This window comes from Dermacentor albipictus, chromosome 7, assembly GCF_038994185.2.
Source record: "Dermacentor albipictus isolate Rhodes 1998 colony chromosome 7, USDA_Dalb.pri_finalv2, whole genome shotgun sequence".
Taxonomy (NCBI): domain Eukaryota; kingdom Metazoa; phylum Arthropoda; class Arachnida; order Ixodida; family Ixodidae; genus Dermacentor; species Dermacentor albipictus.
The window spans coordinates 131,317,967-131,332,718 of record NC_091827.1 but is presented as its reverse complement, the minus strand read 5'-3'; the positions used below and the strand labels follow the sequence as shown (position 1 = coordinate 131,332,718).

At 46.3% G+C, this 14,752-nt stretch overlaps 1 protein-coding gene across 6 annotated transcripts in view; it reads left to right on the top strand.

The window, feature by feature from the left end:
• LOC139048163 (mitochondrial-processing peptidase subunit alpha) overlaps positions 1-14,752 on the top strand; it is a 364,881-nt gene that overhangs the window by 142,494 nt on the left and 207,635 nt on the right. For all 6 annotated transcript variants that reach the window (XM_070522712.1, XM_070522716.1, XM_070522715.1 and 3 more), the window contains exon 11: positions 13,930-13,992. In XM_070522712.1, coding sequence (XP_070378813.1) covers positions 13,930-13,992 — 63 coding nt within the window. The remainder of the gene's footprint in view (positions 1-13,929; positions 13,993-14,752) is intronic.

Here is a 14,752-nt window from a genome sequence, read left to right as displayed (position 1 = left end):
TGTTTTTTAACATGCGCATGCGGATGAGGACTCGGCGATGAGATGCATCCGGTAAATTTATGTAATTAGTGATAAATGTAGCCAGCGTTGTTACGGATCCAGCAGCGGAGCACTCAAACCCTTGCTTGCGCGAGTCAGCTGATGCGATAAAACTTTCTTCTCCATTGACTTCTGTGGCGAAGTAACATCAGAATTTTTTATGTCTAGCCAGAGAAATATGGAAAGTCTTCAGGTCAACTAATACTTCCGAAACCATAGCGCAGCACTACCGGAGCCATAGCTGCTAGATTTGCGAGGCAGGCTGCCACGCAAGCATGGCAACGGCACACGGCGCAACCGTTAAACACACGTGCTCACCGCGACACACTGTGAAAAAGATATAAAGCTTAAAAAGCTCCTTTCGTTATTGCTTCACTTGATGGCGCTAGCTTCTTTACGAAAACTGTCCACTTGAAGCGGCGCGAAAGCGGAAACATACGAACTATAATACGGCCGCGCACGTGTGTGTCGTCTGGTCGAGCGGCTGGAGTATGCCGCGTTTCGTTGACAGGGCGGCGTGCAACGCACTCTTTTCGACGCGCCGCCTATTCAGCGCTGGTTCCCCATAGGCATGCTATGTTGACTAGATCGCGCAAATCTGTAGGTATATAAGCAGATGGTTCTTCGGAAATGAAATCATTTGTTAGAAAACTCTCGTCCTTGTGTCGCTCCTTTTCTTCGTCCCTGTTTGTTTGTGCACAAAAGTTTTTTTTTTTTTAAATGTGGAAGGTTGCGGCCTCAGCTGCTCCGACTCTTTAGACAATGTTGAGAAGTGCGTGCATCGCAGGCAGTGAAATTGCCCAAGCTGAAGAAAATACAGGACTATTTCATGCAAAACTAAGCTAGTTTCATCAATAAAGTGCTTTTATAAATGATATGTGCTTTTATGACACCCAACTCTTTAGCAGGCATATATCGAATTATGCCCTATATCGAACTGATAGCCTTTTTTTTTTCGAGTTCGATATAGCCGGGTTCGACTGTACCCCACACTTCCAGCAGTGTTGTGGGCCTTGGATACTCGAGGGACAAAAGCATTAGTCAGCAGGAACAGTAGCAAGAACCATCTTTTATTACTGCTTGCTCCTTCTTTTCTTTAAACGCTGATACGTCTTCCTATCATCCTTGCCGTACTACAGAAGTGGAAATATGTATTCTAGTAGGAGGAATTACAAATACTGAGCAAAAGGCTACTTGGAATGGCCCAATTTGGTCATGAATGCATGTTTTGGCCAATTGCTTGGCTTGGCTAGCCTGTGGCTGTCGAGCAAGAATTCCAATCCCGTGTTACCACACTGATCGCTCAGTTGCACAATAATGGCAGTACAAAGTGTGCATGTGTAATTTAGTGTTATTTGTGTTCTCCGTATGTCAGTCACTGACAGACCATCGACAGGATAGCAATTTTTTTATTTTTTTTATTTACTCTCATACCCACAGCGCCATTTAGGCATTATAGTGGGGGGTTACATACATCAATGTAAACAGCTTATGGCATCGAATAAACAGCATTATACTATACAATACAATACAATGAAAGAGAAAAAAAAACGCAACAATGACATGACAAAAATGGTACATCAGGATATCAATGTACAGCACGCAGGAAACGGCATCATACAATTAATTTCTTCTTCAATATCAGCTTGTGTACTGATAGCAAGTATTACATATAATGAAGGTATTTTTCAATCAAATACAACTTCTTTATAATGAGGCCCGACTTCATATAAGTTTAAGAAATACCAAGATTTATAAAGTGCACTGAATACTTAATGAAAAGACACTTGCGTTTATGTGCTCCTACATGTGTGTGTGTTTGACGAGTGTCATGATCATGACATCATAAGGTGTTGTGGCACATCTTCTGCCCAAGATGTGTTTGGGCTGTGCATGTGCACTAGGTATTTCTGCTCTAGGCAGGCAGCTTATTGTAGCTTGTTATAATGGCCACATAACACTTCGCTTGACGTTCCATCACAGTCATGATTACATGAGGTACAGTCGAAACCCGCAATAACGAAATCGCCGGGGAAAGCAAAACATTTCGCTTTTGCGGGAATTTTGTTAGCACAAGAATGAGGCAGAAAAGACAAGGAAGGGAATCGGCTTGCAAAAAAAAATTTATTGCCAAAAGTCAGTCAGCTTACTTTGCCGAGCCTTGCCTTGCAGCAATTTTACTGCTCTCGACTCGCACTGCAAGAAGTGGTCCATTGCCACGTCGTCATCATGCTCACTGAAAAATGATCGAATTACATCGAAGGCGTTCAACACATCCCGCGGGTTCGCAGTCCTCTCTTGATTTGGTGTCTGGTGGTCGTCGGTGTCGTCGGCACCTTGGCAAACGCTACTTATGATGACCTCATCAGTCATCTCTTCATGGACGACAACACCTTCACCCACACGAACGAACTCATCGATGCTGAGGCCATCCGGAACACCATCTGGCACGGCAGAAAGTTCATCCCATGCATGGGCCAGCGATGGCGGCACTGCGCCGTCAGCGCTGTCAACTAGTGGACCTTCAGGCGAATCTTCTTGCGATGCCACTGGATCAGCGCATGATGCTTGCCGAGTGGCAATGAAGCCGGCATGATTAAAACAATTAGCTATCATGGCTGGCAACGTCACAACCCATGCGGCGGCCATCATCTCAAGCGCCATGAACATGTCCACTACGGTGGGACGCTTCAACTGGAGGTTCAGCAGCAGACGCTGAATCAGCCTCTCCTTGTAGGCGCACTTGACGCTACGAATGACGCCTTAATCAAGCTGCTGCAGCACGGAAGTGCAGTTCAGTGGAAATAAAACCAAGCGCACGTTTCCCAGTTCCACGTCATCGACATGATGGGCACTGCCATTGTCCAAAAAAAGGCAGACCGATCTTCCTGCCTTCCGCATGTCCGTATCGAAGGCCTCGAGCCAGCTGCCAAATATGGCCTGGATCATCCATGCCTTCAGGTTCGCAGTGTACTGTACGGGCAGCCGACGATTTCCCTTGAAGCAGCGGGGCTTCTTACTTCTGCTGATTACAAGCAGCAGCCGTTTATCTGTGCTGTTCATGTTAGTGCACTACAAAATTGTTACACGCCGCTTGCTGTGTTTCCCCCCGCGGCATTTCTGGCCTTTTAAGTCCAGGGTCTTCGATGGCAGCATCTCGTAGAATAAGGCCGTCTCATCTGCGTTATAAATGTCCAAGGGCTTGTACTGGTCCAATACTTCTTTGTTGGTCAGCAGCCACGACGACATTGTCAAAGGGTCGACGGCTGCTGCCTTCCCGGAAATGACTTTGGCCACTATGTCGTGGTGGGCTTTTAAACGGCTCAACCAGCCAGGGCTAGCCTTAAAATCAGCGTGCCCAAGAATGCATGCAAAGTCCAGCGCTTTCTGCTGAAGAACTCTGCCAGACAGCGGCACTTTGTTGGCACGCTGTTCACAAAACCATGCAAACACCGCCTTGTCATCGTCTGGAAAAGCCGCAGCGCTCACCTTTTGTTTTTCGCACTCACACCATTTCCGAGCGCGCCGAGAATGAAGGCCTTGTTTTTCAGAATCGTCGGCATCGAACTGCACGCAATTCCAAATTCTTCGGCAATATCCATTTTCATCCTGCCCTTTTCAGCTTGGGCAATAATTGCAGCCTTATCCTGCGGGGTCATAAATTTCCTCTTTTTGGCTGGAGGCGGCATCTTAGCAGGCTGTCAAAGCAAATGGTCCGATTGGCAGAAAGACACACAATTGACGCACTCTAGCACCAACGACACTGAGCACACGACCATGTGCGGCGGTACACAAAGCCCACTGATACTAAAGCGTCATCCAGGTACAGTGTACTAGAATAGGGGCAGTGTGTTCAGGAAGCGCTCGCTGCTGAGGCGCTTCATGTAGATAGCACGAGATGGCGCTGTAGGAACGTGGGCTGTAAAGTCCCTTGATAATTTGAAAGTAACGACACTCTTTGAACTCTGCCGCCGTCGCGCGACCTCCTCGCCCCTTGCGCGTTCCCCCGTGGCAAACATTTTGCCCCCGTTTTTCCGCACGATGATTGGTCTCCCTGCCGTTGCTGTTGGAAACGCGCAGATCTTGAGTTTTGCTTGTGTTTTTCTTTTTCGTTGGCGCCATTTTCCTCCTGAGCACGGCTGGCCCGGCGCTTTAGCTCGGCGTAGCGAACATTGTACGCTGTGTTTCCTGCTCTATGTGTTAGTGCTATTCCTGGCTGTTGCGCATATAACTGCAGCAAGAAACCTGAAAATGGTTATGCCGTTTTTATGATACCACAAGGAAAGCGTGACGGCTTGCGCAGGAAGCACTGGCTGCATGACATTGGCCGAAAGAACTTGGTACAGCGTTGTTTGCGAGCTGAGGCGTCTTTCTTATAGCTCATAGCAAAGCATCTCGTAATGCTGAATTTTTTTTTTTTTCATTCTTCCGGCCTGTCCACCAGTGTTTTTGTTGCGGCTCTCCTCAGTATGCTTAATATTCTGGGGTGCCTCCATCACCTCGCACGTCGCTAACTGTTGTTATTCAGTCGGAAGGGCAAAAAATAACCCAGCGCAATTTCTCTATAGTTCGGGAACAAATGGAAAATGCCTGTTGGGATGATGTATATAGATCCAACGAAGCAAATGGGGCCTATGAAAAATTTCTTCATATTGTCAAATCAATATATGAATCTAGCTTTCCCCCAGTGCGCGTTAAGCCAAGCTAAAAAATTCGGAAACCATGGATTAACTCTGAGCTTCTCGGACGAATCGCGCATAGAAATGTTCTCTATGGCAAGTTTATTTCAACTAAAAATATCGAATTATTCCGCCAATTTAAAGTGTGCCGTAATTGCCTCGATAAAGATATAAAAAAGGCTAGGCGAGAATATTTTGCAAATTTCTTTGCAGCAGCTGCCGGATGCTCTGAGATTATGTGGAAAAGGCTCAGCTCTGTATTAAGGCATCATCCGCCTATCAGTAAACTTCTTAAATTAGATATTAATGGTATAGAATTATCTGGGAAGCGGCTTGCAGATACATTTAATACATATTTTGCAAGTGCTGGTAATACGCCTATGCAACCAAATGATCTTAGTAATATTCCGCTTAATAGCAACACTATTTTTCTTAAACCTGTAGATGAAAACGAAGTAATCCACATAATTAAAAATCTAAATAGCAGCAGTGCGAAAGATATTATGCCGTTCGTTTCCAGTGCCGTTCATTACTGGAAAGTTCCGGGCTCGCAGTGTTAAAGAAAGGAAACGCATCAAGGCAGATGACGATTATCGTTGTGTGGCAGAAGGGGCACGCCAAAGTGTGTAAACTGTTCTTAGAGTGCATTAATCATCTCTTATACGCGGCTGCACATGCTTTGGTTCGCTGCCCGCCTTTCTAAGGTCACGTGATATTTCCTTTAGCTCACAACGGGACCTTGAAACAGAGGTCTAAGGCTTTCGCTTAATAAGCCACACACAAAGGGATGTGTCACAAGCAATACTAGATCAGACGCACGAAGTAAAGCATCAGATCATGTGGTAGAAGAATTGTATGGAGTACAGAACTCGCCTCAAAGTTCCCTTAACATCGGTATACCCCATTCATACGGCTTTAAGAATAACCAACCTCCTCATAAACGTTTCCTCCAGCATTATCGGTGCTGTTAATAGCATTCCTCAAAATTTTCAACTGCACTGGGGCGCGCAACTGGCCCAAAATAACACGCCTCCATAGAATCCTGCGGCCCGTCCATGGGAGCCCAGGAGGAAAAGCGCGCCGTGCGCACCGGCGGGCGAGGAGAATCGAGCAGGAAAGCGCCGTGAGAAGGAGAGTGTCGCTACTTTCAAATGATCAAGGGGCTTTTGTGGGCTGTGCAGAACGTACGGCGCAGCGCCAGCACTGCATGCTGATATTTTGAGAATCGTTTTCTGTCGCAATCAAATAGACGTGCAAATGCTCAGGGGATGTTAAGATGCATCCCCGAAACTCACTTCATATAAGAGATGAATTGTATGTGCACTCCTAGCGCATCTCAACGCCCATTAGACGGGTTTATTAACCTGACAGCAAAGGTTTTGCAGACACCGAAGTAGTGGCGTAAAGCCGCTAAATTTGTTTTGAGCCACGCTGCCACGTAGCCAGAAATTATTCGGACGGAAAAGTCAAAGGAAAATAACGCCGTAGTAAAGGACATCGACGTGATTTAAACCAACTCGGATTCCAGGTGGACACATTTTCTTTTGCGGTTCGTATGCATTCATATAAAAGTGGCCGTGGCATCCGCGACCCAACGTCAAGCGCTTAGTTCCTCAGCCGCTGTTGTAGAAGAGAAGCCAAAACAACATGTACGTACATAGCCCAAAGCCAAAGAGCTTCCTTGCTTGGCATTTACCTTCTTTCACAATGAACATTTGTCCCTCGTTCTTTCATTCTGTTCCGCGAACCACCCGAAACTGCATTTCCGCAGTTTATTCGCGAATTTTTTTATTTACATCATGAAGTGTTTTCGAATGTCAGGTTCATGTGCGAGTATGAGACATACCGACATCCTACATTTCTATGGAAGGAATAAAACAAGTAGGAAAGAGGCCAAGTAAAAGAGATCTCTGTAAAACAACACACAGTAAGCCAAAACACAGAAAAACAGTGCAAGTGCATTCCTACCCAAACAGTGGAGACCTACAGCGGAATTAATATGCGCAAATGAATTACTTAATTCATTTGAATTATATTCACAAAATTAGCTTTTTGAATGCACCAGAAAAACTTGTGCATTGAGACAAAAAAAGACAAAGAAGGGTCCGCTTACATATGTTGCACCAGCCTGCTCAGAACAGTATAGCTAACTTTAAAGTGCAATTTCTTTTTTCGTTGTGCTTCTCTTCACTGATTACCACTTTAACGTAAAAGTGCAGCCTTGTTAGGACATAAAAACGCACAACTACTCATGTGAAATTATCAGCATGTAATTTGCAGCGTATGACAGCCAAATTTAAAGCTTTCACTAGAATCATGACATTACCTATGCTGTCGCTGCAAAGCTCCTCTTTGCTGAAGAAGGTTGTAAATATATTCCCTCAAGTTTTTTTTAGTGCTTCAAAAAGCAACTTGGAGGGATACAGCAATAGAGTTCTGCAAAAGAAGAGAGCAGCAGTCCTCACATTTCTTGCAAGTAAAAAGTTTCTGCGCGACATACCCTGCCATATATAATAGATGAGGCGGTCATCGTTCCTTTCCTCCACATCAGCCCGGTGCTCTTCCGGAGTATTGTTTAGCCTTTGCTTTACCAGCGTCAGATTTCCAGCTTTAACTAACTCATCAATTGTGACGCAACGTCCCCCTCCTTGTCAGAATTATCAATTGAGTGAAGTAGCGATACCAAATCTTTACTGACCTCTGTGTTCCCTGTTTGCATTGCCTTCGCCAAGATATAAAAAGGCAATTCACAACAATAAAAAATTGAGACGGCGTTGGGTGAACGTTGGATCTGCATGACTACCTCACAAGAAGTTCTCCAACTTATATTGGCTTAGTCTAGATGTCAATAGGTATTTAAAACCCTCTCCTTCCAAGTATTCTAACAGAGCCAAATTACTGCACAATGTCACATGGAGCCCATCTGCCGTCGACTGACTCAAGCCGCAAAGTCCTTTTGCAATGGAAAGCATATTTAGCGCCAGCAAACAAGGACAGAAGGGAGACGACACCACAATGCGCTAACTTCAACAACTTGATTTTCAGGAAACACCCGCGTATTTAACCCATGCACAGTTAAATAGGTGGGTGTTTCCTGGCTGTCAAGTTCAAGTTAGCGCATTGTGGTGTCGTCTCCCTTCTGTCCTTGTTCGCTGGCGCTAAATATGCTTTCCAAGTCAGTCTACCAACACGCCCAACAAATGGATGTGACTTTGCATGGGACTCTCAACGAGACAGAAACTCGAGGAATTCCTTCAGAGCCCTTCAAAGCAAGTACATGGCAAGCACGCTGCAACTGGCCGCAACACACGGAGAACGCGACCGTACAGCCTGTGCGACTGCAGCGCCGCCGCATACATCCGGGACCTGTCTACGCTCCCAGCTTCAAAGCAGTGCGTGGCGCGCTCTGCCATCTGAACTTACTTATTCTAGTACACTGTAATCCGGGTTATCGGAGCCTTCACGTGCAGTAGATGTCGATTTGGCTGTCACGTACGCAGGCGTTTCGCTTCGCATTTAGCACAAGCTGTAATGACACACAGGATTAAATAAAATGTGCTCACTGCAAGATCGCCTACGGTTCTTGTTCTTTTTTATTTGTATAATTTAAATGCTAATTGCATTTTTGGTCCGGACACTGCGCAGTCACCCATTGCGACGGGCGAACGACCACCATCATCATCATCGCTGTCGTCTGTCACGAGAGGTGGTGCAAGGCTTTTTTTATTGTAAACAATGATGGCGGTGGCCATGCAAGTTTGCTGTGGCGGTAGTTAATGCAATTTAAGCGCACAACGAATGCATTTGAGCAGTTTCCGGACACAACTGTGTTACATGAGTAGATTATTTGCAGACTGTCGTTTCAGAAAATTTCGTTGATGAGAGATTGCTATAGCAAAAAGTTTCGTTGTCGCGAGATAGGAAATGCATTGACTCCTATGGCTGTTCGCCGGGGATCCGAAAATATTTCTTTGCGGCGAGAATTTCGTTCCCTCGGGATTTCATTACCGCGGGTTTTGACTGTATTGTGTTGCCTCCCTCATTTGTTTTCATGAGGCTGGAGTTTTGACTGGACTAATGTGATCGGGCAAAGTTTATGTATATTAAATGTGAAATTCTGTAGGTAGCAGTGCAGACAGTCTGATGTTTTTGATGTTGTGGTATAGATGGAATTAAATGGTTCAGGTATGAGATGTAGGTTCACATTGTAGTGAAGACAACGAATGCTGGCCATTCATCACCACCAGCACTGGGCGCGGTATTCACCGCTCGTGCTGAGGCTCTTGCTACTGCTTGATTGCCACATTGGCCACTCTCAGTTTGCAGCCAATAAACTTCTTCACAATTGGTGGAGGGTGCTGGGTATTTTGAAAACGACCACGCTGGAACTACAATCCCGCACACTACCATCTGCCCTGCCTGACGACGCTTCCTCGTAGGCGCCTCCTCCTCCATCGGCAACATGCTCTCTGCTTTGCTCCGCCAGAGTGACCCTGCTGTTTTCAGCAGCGTAGATGACAACAACGTGGAGGATTGGCTCTTGTCGTATATGAGGGTAAGCGTACACAACAAATGGGACAATACTGCAGAACTGAACAACGCGATTTTCTACCTCGCATGTTTGGCCAGCCTCTGGGACAAGGACTGTGATAGGGGTTTCCAGACATGGTCGACGACCTCTTCTGTAAATGTGTTTGGCCACCGTGCTGTTTGCAAGCTCAGTGCAGAGCAGCGTTTGCGGGAATGAGCTTAGCAGCTGGGTGAATAATTCACGAGCTACCTCAAAAACATTCTAGACTTCTGCAAGAGAGTCGACGCAACCACGTCAGAGTCAGACCAAATCAAGATTATTATGAAGAGAATAGAGGACGACGTTTTTAACATTCTGCTTGGGAAAAATCCACGTACTGTGGCAGAACTAATTGCTCTGTGCCAGAGCTACGAGGAGCTGCAAAGGCAGTAGTCAATGACCCGCATTAGAGTTGTTGGACGATCCCACCGCTGGCATCCAGTTGTAGGAGTTGTCGGACAATCTCGCCGCTGCCGCCATTTGTAAGGGTTGTAGTTCGTAGAGAGGAACTTGGGAGAAACTAGGCGTACAGGGTTTATTTACAGTATTTACAGTTTAAACAAGAGATACATTCGACAGTCTAAGTATGGCTCCCAAATGGAGCACGCAAGACGAGCGTACGGCACACAGCTCACGAGTACATTGACGAGCACACTACGAGCACACAGCTCACGAGCACGCTCTAGCAGCCGATATCAGCTGCTTATAAACACTCCATTGGTCCCTAGTTCCCTAGGTGAGAGAACCGTTCGACGTCATCGTCAACGCAGTCGGCCCGCCGGTTGTCCCATATCTTGAGTCTTGAAAGGCGCGTCGGTACCCCGAGCTGACCCCCGCAGCGCCGCCGCCGGGTGCCCATTGTCTTGTGCCTCTAAATTCCAGAGCTGCCTTTCTCCTGTACTCGCCACGAGTGTCAGCAGACTGACGAATCCTGGGGCCCCCGTACCGCAAAGCCCCCTTTTGTTAGGGAAAGCTCTTCTTGCTGCAGAGAGACCATGACGACCCAGCAAATCAAGCAACAATACGTTGGGTGCCAAACGTGGCCCGCCCTGCTGTCGTCACCGATTCTCCAAACGAGGGGCATGGTGGATTAGCGCTGTCGTCCTCGCTGGTTCTCCGAAGGGCGCCAGCACCGCGGGTCCATCGAAGCACGTGCATTGGGCTGAAATAGCTTTGCAGAGCAGTACCCCTGCAGGCCGATCCTAACACCCGCTGACCTTCTTCGCACGACCAACATCAGGCTCGATTGCCTGCCATTTCTGACCAGTCAACACTGTTTGCTGAGAGAAAGGTGTTTGTGCGTGAGGAAGTTGCCCGCCAACTCTCCTTAGTGCCATTCACTCAGCCGCAGCAAATTCAACAGCCTGCTCCAGATATCGGTCTCTCGCTCTGCCACCCGGTTCAGCAAAAAATTGCCGGGTTCTTGCCTCTCGATTGCCCTTGCAGTGGTGCCTCTCAGTTGCAGAAGTCTTCACCAGGCCCTCACCATCGCCTGCAGCTGCAGCTCTGCCCCTAAATTTCGCCGACGTGGTTTTCTGGCACTGACCACAAATTGCCATCCCGTTGCTTCACCAGATGCCACGTCATGTAATCTAGACTGGACCTGCCGTCGCAAACTCGTGGCGTACGTCCGACGATCGGCCAATATGCTTTGCCTGTGGCTATGCCAGTCATGTTGCCTGCATTTGTCGATGCATGCAATTGAGCTGCCATTTTGCAGCTCTTACGACTCACTTTCGGCCCCTCAGCTGTTCGACTGATGCCCATTATCCGCCGTTAACCTTCTCCGCATTGCCGCTCAGTATCGCAGATGCAACCTCGTTCTGTGGCTCGAGAAGAGGAAAACTGATTGTTGCAGTCCATGAGGCAAGGACTACAGCCAATGTATGGCTCGAGAAGAGGAAAACTAATCGTCGCACTCCACAAGGCAAGAACTGCAGTGCCGTTGAACTACAAAAGTCCTCTCCGTCGCCCATCAAATGTTATAGAAGATTGCATTGAAGGTGTGCGTGCATTTGTTCTTGTGGACACTGGAGCCGCCGTCTCTGTTATGGGTGCAAAACTCTGTATTGTGAAGAGGTTTATTGGCTGTGGACTGAGAGTGGCTAATGCAGCGGTCAGGCAGCAGCAAGAGTCCCAACACGAGCGGCGAACACCGTGCCCAACACTGGTGATGATTATTGGCCAGCGTTCGTCGTTTTCACTAAAACACTAAAGAGTGATACAGTTGAAACCCCCAGTAATGAAATCTGATGACTACGAAGTTCTCACGACAAGGAAATAATTTCGTATCCCCAGTGAACAGCCATAAGATTCAGTGCATTTTGTATGTCTCGACAACAAAATGTCGTTGTACTAAAGTTCTGCATCAACAAAATTTGCTGGAACGTAATCCTGCATATTACCTATTTGCGCAAGGCTAGCAGGCTCCAAAATGTGCTCAAACGCAATTGCTTTGCACCAAAATTGCATAAAATACCACCACGTTACACTTGCCTGTTTGCTGCCATTTTTGTTTGCATAAACAACCAAGTGCTGGAAATGATCACACTGGAAAAACATCACGGCTGCCATCTTATTTGTTGATCGCCCGTTTGAAGCGGCATCATGTTGCTACCGACATGTGACGACGATTTTTGCACACCTAGGGCAGTGCGTAACGTGCACCTCAGTGTCAAAAATGCAGCAAGAACAAGGAAATCCACGTCCCACCGATGTGGAATTGTTTATAGCTTTTAAGATGGCAGTCGCAGCATGGGGTGACATGCATCGAGCTGTGATTGAGCCATCGTCCAGAAATACGCATTCCTTGCTTCAAGAATGCTGGTTTTGGCGCCATCCAACCGGCATCGCGTGCGGATTCGGCGCCAGACGTAGATTGGCACCAAGGGGCTGTAATCTCACTCTATTGTCTTCAGGTGTACGAGTTACGATCACATTCGCGCTCAGCACTGGACACATCGACCCCTGCAGGTGACAGAGTACACTGGAGCGCTGTTGCTGCATGCGTGGAGCGCTGTTGCTTTGCGTCTGGTGCTGAGTTATGCAAAATCTTGCAAAAGTGGCCATATCTACAAAAGCAACTGACCAAGAATACTGCTCCACAGCAGTGCTGCCACTGCGGATCGTCGCATGCGGCGCACTTTGTACTGTTGGCGATGCGGTTTTATATCCTCGGGCATGCTTTGCAAAAGTAGGCTAATGGAATTTTGACAGTAAAGTTTCTTTCTGCAACGAATTACCTATCTGTGCAGTCTCATTTTGCAACAGTGAAATTCTTGCGAAAGCGAATTTTTTTGCGTTCTCTGCCAATTTAGCTATTGTGAGATTCAACTGTATTAAGTTAGGCTGTGCATTAATGATGCTTGTTCAGCAGCAAAGCGGTTAGTATGTTTGGGTCTGCGGGATTTATCATCTCAGTCAGCGTCACACTGCTTAAGAAGGTGTGTACATCAATACTGATTGGCTCAAAGCAGTGCCTCGACCAGTCTGGAGCGACGCCTGTTGTGCAAGTAGATGCAACAATGACAAATAAGCTACAACACTGCCCTGATCTTCCTGCACTAGTTTGTTGGGACGTCATTGACTTTATCGTGTCGACTCAGCTCTAATTAATTGCTAATCTTAAAGAGGAGAAACAGAGTGTAAACAATAAAACTTCTTGGGAGACTTGGTTGATATGTATTGCCATTGTAGTGCAAAGGAACACGGACAAAGGAGAGGAAAGGACACCACGGTTGGTAACTCGCAACTGGTTTGTTCCGTCGACCCCAGAAAAATAGGGAATAACAGATACACTCAGTATAGCGCATGCATACACATTCTTCAAAGCAAAAAAAAAAAAAGAATATTCAAAATGCCGTGTTTCGCTACCAAATAAGCAGATCCACATTTCGCTAACGCAATCTGTGCCTCTTTTTCTAATGTGATAAGCTTCCAAACGTTAATGAGCAGTAGTATCCTTACTTCTGCCTAGAATCTTAAGCTTATGCAACCATGGTTTACACTTTCAGGCCAGGCAATCCACAGGCTGATATGAGCCAGCGCCCGTGGTGTCCTGTCCTTTTCTTTGTCCTTGTTCCTTTATGCTACAGTGGCTTCAATACAGCGTTAAGCAAACAAAAGCAAGTTACAAGAACTTTCTACAGCCAAAATAACCCAAACATTAAATATAATTTTGAGTCTGTGACTGACTTAATGAGGCATTCAAAGAAGGGCAGTTTGGCTTTCACTTTACAACCAAATAGAGTTTAGCATTTATTATGAGATAAGGTGAAGCAAAAGGTACTCTCCAGCCCTGTCTGCATGACAGTGTTGTGTACACTTACAAAGTACTGGAAATTTGGTTGGTCATTCTGGAGGGCAAACAAAGTCATTCAACCTGTTTATGGCATGATAAAGAATTGAAAAAAAAAACAATAAACATGAGGTGCATGCAGGATTAGTGTGCAGGTTATTATGTCATTACGGCTAATGGCTTACAACGTTCAAATACATGCTGGTTGAAACATCAGCAAAGCATGAGAAGTTATTTGCACCCGAGTGGTATTGTTCTTTTCGGTACAGCAAAGCAAATGAGTCACGTCTTCTTGTGCGACCTGTTGTCTATAACCTGTTGTCGTTGGTGCTCGTGTGTTCCAGCTCCGAGACGTGGTGAATGTCATCGTTCGGGAGTTTTCATCCATGGCAGGGAAAGTGGCTCATGTGAGTATGGTCTGCACTACTGGACATAGCTGCTTAGCCAGCGCAGTGTAATATGGGAGTGCGTCAGTGCACGTACAGCGCGAGAAACACCGAATTGGATGGAGGCTTTTGTTAGCTTTGGCAAGGCATACTTTTTTCCCATGAGCATCTAAATTACCCATTCACAAGAGCATGAAATATTCTCTATTTATGGTGTTTATGAGGATTTATGGGTGAGTGCAAATGTACGGCACAAAACATAAACATGCACAGTAGAACCTTGTTGATACGTTCTCATTACGTACATTTTCCCGGCGCCAGCATTCGCCATCGAGAACACAAAAAATGACCCACTAGAGTTATGCTCATTTTTTGCCACTTCATGTGTTCCTGCTATGGTAACTGGCACCACCAGGTGGCGCTACTCGTACTAAACTGTAAACACAACCTAGTTATAGTAAATAGAGAAACTAAGTGTGAGGGACGAATCACGTGGGAGTCCCGTAACAGATAAACGACCATTGACTACTGCATAATGTCGTAGGGATTGTATAGCAGGCTAGCAATAACGGAAATAGACGAAGAGGGGAAGTACAGCCTCGGAAGTGATCATAAGCGTATTAGTCTACAGTTAGCCCTACTCAAAAGAGAAATGCAGGGAAGCCAAAAAGAGTACGCAAAATTAAATGACGCGCAAATAGCGCAAATAGCGCAAATAGCGGCTGGCATAGAGGAAGCAATAAAGAAACATCCCATGGAAAGGTGGGATTATAATCAGTTA